The sequence below is a fragment of the Silene latifolia genome, chromosome 11, assembly GCF_048544455.1.
Source record: "Silene latifolia isolate original U9 population chromosome 11, ASM4854445v1, whole genome shotgun sequence".
NCBI classification, from domain to species: Eukaryota; Viridiplantae; Streptophyta; class Magnoliopsida; order Caryophyllales; family Caryophyllaceae; genus Silene; species Silene latifolia.
In genome coordinates, this window is record NC_133536.1 from 201,031,676 (window position 1) to 201,036,923 (window position 5,248).

At 38.1% G+C, this 5,248-nt stretch overlaps 1 protein-coding gene across 1 annotated transcript; it reads left to right on the forward strand.

The window, feature by feature from the left end:
* The first annotated feature begins 515 nt into the window (after positions 1-515).
* On the forward strand, positions 516-2,676 carry LOC141612321 (uncharacterized). Its single transcript, XM_074431063.1, has 2 exons — positions 516-759; positions 1,340-2,676. The coding sequence occupies exons 1-2, from the start codon at positions 737-739 to the stop codon at positions 2,451-2,453; spliced, it is 1,137 nt and encodes a 378-aa protein (XP_074287164.1). The 5' UTR covers positions 516-736; the 3' UTR covers positions 2,454-2,676.
* The last annotated feature ends 2,572 nt before the right edge of the window (positions 2,677-5,248 follow it).

The following is a 5,248-nucleotide window of genomic DNA, read 5'->3' on the forward strand; positions in this document are numbered from 1 at the left end:
GGCAACCGAGATGGTGACACATTTATATGCTAGGGAATGTCTTGTTAAGGCTCCTTGGTATATGGGGGTGTTACACATATGGTTTAAGGTGATAGCGTGGCATTCCGTATATATACATATCTTTCCTTAAAATTTTATAAGTCAATACCTATTTGACATTATCAATTTTAAGGAAGATATATTGCCTTAACCCAACGGTTAACCCGTTGCAGGTCGGGTTTCGACCCGCTATTTACGGGTCAAAACGGGTTCGGGTATTTTTCGGGTTCGGGTTGAAAACACCGGGTTATTTACGGGTCGGGTTACGATCGGTTTTCGAATCGGGTCAGATTTTAACAGGTCTGCTAGTGCCCATAGGCAATATCCAAACAAAAGGAGCTATTAAAATCAGTTGAACGGTCTATCCCACGTCATCTTAACCAATAAAAATATCAAAAAACGGCGCTGAAATAATCCAACATACAACGCTATTCGCTATATATACCCTTCACACTTTGTTGCGGCATATCCTTTTTTTTTCTGTTACTCTGCTCTTATTTTTACTACTCTGCTCTCTCTACTCTTCCCGCCAAAATTTCCTTGTTCCTCACGTTTTCTTCTCAAAACAAATTAACCCAAAAAAAAAAAAATTAAAATTCACAAAAATAGATATATACATATTACACACTATACTACTCCATTAATTAATCACTAAGTTGAAAATATTGTTTCAATTGGAAGTTTCGGAGTTTCGCGTATGTCGAATTTGATTTTCGAAAGGTTTGTTCACTTTCCCGTTATTTTTTCCAGTTCATTAGTTTATTATAGTGTTTTATTTTGTGGGTTCAGTTAATTTGTAATTTGTAATTCGTAATTTAGGGTTTTGAAATTTGGGGGTTTGGATAACTTGAATTAATGGTAGGGTTAGGGTTTGAGATTTTAATTAGTTGTATATTGGGGTAGTTTTGGTTTAATCAATCACTATTAGGGTTTTGAGATTTGGGATTTCAATTAATTGTAGATTGGGGTAAAATTGCTTGATCCAATTAATATTAGGTTTTGAGATTTGGGGGTTTTGTATTAATTGATGAATTTGCGTAACGTTGTTTGAATCTTGATTATAATTTTGTGTTTCTAATTTAGGGTTTCTTATATCTGATAGTAATTGGATGTAATTGATTGAAAATTTGGGGGAAATTTGGATGAATATGAAATTAAAGTAATCTGGGTACATGATGGTTATGGGAATTATGATTTCTTAAAATTGGGGGAATTTGATTAGCTGTACAATAGTTAATTTGGGAGGAGAATTAGGATTTTTGCATCTGTTATTCACTCTCTTAATTTCTGTGTTATACAGGATGACGAGCAATCTTGATTTCGAGAACGGAATGAGTAACCCGGTTTCTACATCATCTTCTCTACAATTCGATTGCACCAGGAAGACAAAAGCTCGAAGAAGGCGTGATGGGTCCTACACTGCGGCTGCCACCATTGCTAAATGGAAAGAAAACAATGCTGTACTCGGCGGTGTTAATGTGGATGACAAGCCTATTCGAAAGGCGCCAGCTAAGGGATCGAAGAAAGGATGTATGAAGGGGAAAGGTGGGCCTGATAATTCTAGGTGTAACTACCGGGGTGTTAGGCAGAGGACTTGGGGTAAATGGGTGGCGGAGATTCGAGCGCCTAAAAGAGGGAGTCGGTTGTGGCTAGGTACTTTCCCGACTGCTCTTGATGCTGCAATGGCTTATGATGAGGCTGCTCGCGCTATGTATGGTTCATCTGCACGATTGAACTTGCCCAACTACGTTCGCCACACTTCTGTTTTGAAAGCGGATTCTAAGGATTCTGGTGATGAGCGTTCCGAGGTTTGTGATGGAGAATCTATGGTGGTTACTGATTCTGAGAAGAAGTCAAAGGTTGAGGTCCCTGAAATCAGAAGTGGTGAAATTGACATAAATGACTACTTGGAGAATTATACCGAGTCTGAAAAAAAGTCACAGGCTGAGGCCTGTCAGATCGAAAGTGGTGATATTGACATTAATGACTACTTGCAGAATTATACTCCTGATGAAATGTTCGATGTGAATGAGTTACTTGGTGCAATTGATGCTGGACCTGTGTGTGACACTGATTATAGAGGCCAATTTGGTTGTGATGTTTCCGGGTCACAAGACGCAGGAAACCTGGATTATGCTGGATTCATATCCAAAGTTGAAAACGACCACATACAGCTAGAAACTCCCGAGAACTTAAAGCCAATTCCTGAGCTACAATGGCCGAGCTCAAACAAGTTACCATCTCAAGAGATTAACCAGGATGTGAAGATGTTCAATTGTTTGGATTTGTTAGCTGATTTTCAGTATGGGACTGATTATGATCTGGACTCCTTCAATCCTGGTAGACCAGAAGATTGGAATGCTCTCGCTGTTGATGAAAACGCTTTTCTGGATTTAGCAGATTTAGGATTGTAGGAAGTCCAACTGTTTCTGAGTGTCTTCTGATTCAAAAATGTCTGGTTTCTACAGATGTTAACTGATGACGGTGTCTTCTGGCTATTTTTTTTGTTCTTGGAAGACATGCTAATAGTGCAAAAACTTGAGGATAGATTGTAGTTAGAGCTATAGTAGAGTTCTGTATTTTTTTATCAGTGAAAATTATTATTTTCTGTGTATATTTATATATCGTGTTCTGAAGAAATGGAAAAAGTAAACACCTGCATACTTCAAAAGGATTCTTCTGCTTCCGCTCTTTAATGGGACTATTGTTTATGTAAGTTGCATTTCACCCCTGTGCACTGAACATATTACACTGCATGAGCGGGTAACTATTCCGCGTCTCTCATCTGTAAGTTCTCAGGAGGATAGTATTGATAGGTCCTATTTTCGTGTGAATCTTTCCATATTAGGTTATTGATGTGTGCCTTAAGCTGTCAGAAAAACCATTAAACATACATTTATATAATGCACGGAGTATATTATATGTAGGGTTTGATGTTAATTTCTATGGACTGCATATCATCATCGTCTAGCTGCATATGATGTGTGCTTTAAATTCCATATTTCGAGAGGAAAATTAAGTGCATCGAGTTTGTTGGAGTTGGAAGTTGCTCCAAAATTTAAGAGTGATAACATTTGTCCCACATTGGAAGAATTGTGGGGGAATGTTATCTTTATATATGAGGTGGGTTAACAAGTGTTAACTAGACTATAGAGGATAGACTATAGTCTCCCTACGCGCGCTCCGCCGCTAGCGTTTGACTCGTGTTTGTCACGTTCGCGGCGGGGTGTGGCCTCTTTTTGCTACTGGTCTGAACTTTTTCATCGGATTCTTTTCTAGCTGTTGAGATTTTATTACACAATCAATTCCGTATTCATTATCCGATTTTATGGCCATTACTATCAAAATCAATGCCCTTTATTTTTTGACGGTTGGAGGAGCTTTCTTCCTGCTATAAAAACCCTCCGCCTTCCACAGTTTACACACACAGAAAAACGCATAACATTTTCTTCTCTTTTTCTTTTCTATTACATTCTGTCATATTGAGAAGAGTTCTCACTTTCGTCTTTAGTGTGCAACAATGTGCGGAAGGAGGCGTTAACCCTGGAATCGGTGACCACGGAACCCAAGGAGCGCCTATGTGGGGGTCTAACTGATTTAGAGCAGTGTCTTACACGGCGTCTCGATTAAGGGTATTTCTGATCAGCTAAGTTCATATTTTTTTCAATCTAAATCAGTTATAGAACTTTCTGATCTTTATTATACATTATTATTTTTGTTTGTTTTTAAACAATGACAAACCCATCCGAAAATTCTGACGATACCAATGTCAATCGAGAAATTGTTACCGCTACTCCTAATGCCCCTGTCAACCATTTCACAATGCCAAACAAAATTGTCCCCGACCTTAGTAAGATATGAAACTTTTAGATGGGAAAAATTATAGGAGATGGTCTGAAAAAATTCTATTTTATTTCTCGCAATATGAGATTGACTATGTATTTTTTCAAGAACCACAATCCACTGAAGAGTCTAGTTCGTCTGAAATTGTCAAATCCAATCCCAAATTTGCAAAAGACAATAAGACCGTTAGAGGCGTCATGTTACACTATATGGTCGATAATCTGTTTGACATCTACTGCAAAACTAAGACCGCTATAGGAATTTGGGATGCTTTGGAAACTAAGTATGTTACTAATGATTTCGGTACTAAGAAATATGCAGTAGCCAGATGGTTAAAATTTCAGATTATTGATGGTAAACCTATAATGGATCAAATAGATGAGTATGAAAATATGGTTTCTGAAATTATTGGTGAAGGGATGGTGTTGTGCGAGTATATGCACAGGCTAATGTTCTTATTGAAAAATTGCCTTCTCCTGGTTGGGATGAGTATAAGAAACATCTGATGCATAAGAAGAAAGATATGAAGTTGCAGGAGCTAATTGGTCATATCAAGATTGAGGATGCCACAAGGAGCCAGGACCAAGCCAGAACTAATGTTACTAACACCGTTAAGGCTAATGTTGTTGAATACAGGTATAAACAAGAGGAGCTATGATCAATACAACAAACCACAAAATGTTGATAAATCAATGAAGACAATGACAGAAAATTGATGGTTGTGTGACAAGCCTGGTCATCCCGCTTTCAAGTGAAAGGCCAAGAAAGCTTATGAGGAAAGACAACAAAATCAAGGGAATCGCAATAATGCACATGGCGGAAAGTTCCAAAAGAAAGACAACAATCAACATGGTGGCTACAAAAATTACAAATCTAACAAGCCACAAGCCAATGTTGTCGAGGGTTCAAGTGAGGGTGATGATATAATAGATGCAAAGGTGTCCGAAATTAATCTGGTTGGAAGCTTGGTGGAATGGATTGTTGACACATGAGCTACACGCCATATTTGCACCAACAAGGATCTTTACAAGGAGCTCAAAGATGTTGATGAGAAAGAGGTAGTGTATGTTGGCAACTCTACCAAGGTTCCAGTCCTCGGCATTGGTAAGGTGTACCTGAAACTCACTTCTGGCAAAGTTTTAGCTCTTGAAAATATGCTCTATGTGCCTGGTATGCGTAGAAATTTGATTTATGGTGCTTTACTTAATAAGGCTGGTGTTAAACTTACTTTTGAGTTTAATAATTTAGTCATGTCTAAGAATGGTTAGTTTGTTGGCAAAGGTTTTTTGTAGTTATGGTCTGTTTGTTCTTGATGTTGAAATCAATGCATCTACTTCTTGTGCCTACATCGTTGAGTCCATTGATA

Bases quoted from the DNA above. Each gene is read 5' to 3' on its own strand.
- LOC141612321 (XM_074431063.1), top strand. From the start codon at position 737: ATGTCGAATTTGATTTTCGAAAG. The intron at 760-1,339 runs GTTTGTTCACTT...TGTGTTATACAG, and splicing joins TCGAATTTGATTTTCGAAAG to GATGACGAGCAATCTTGATT.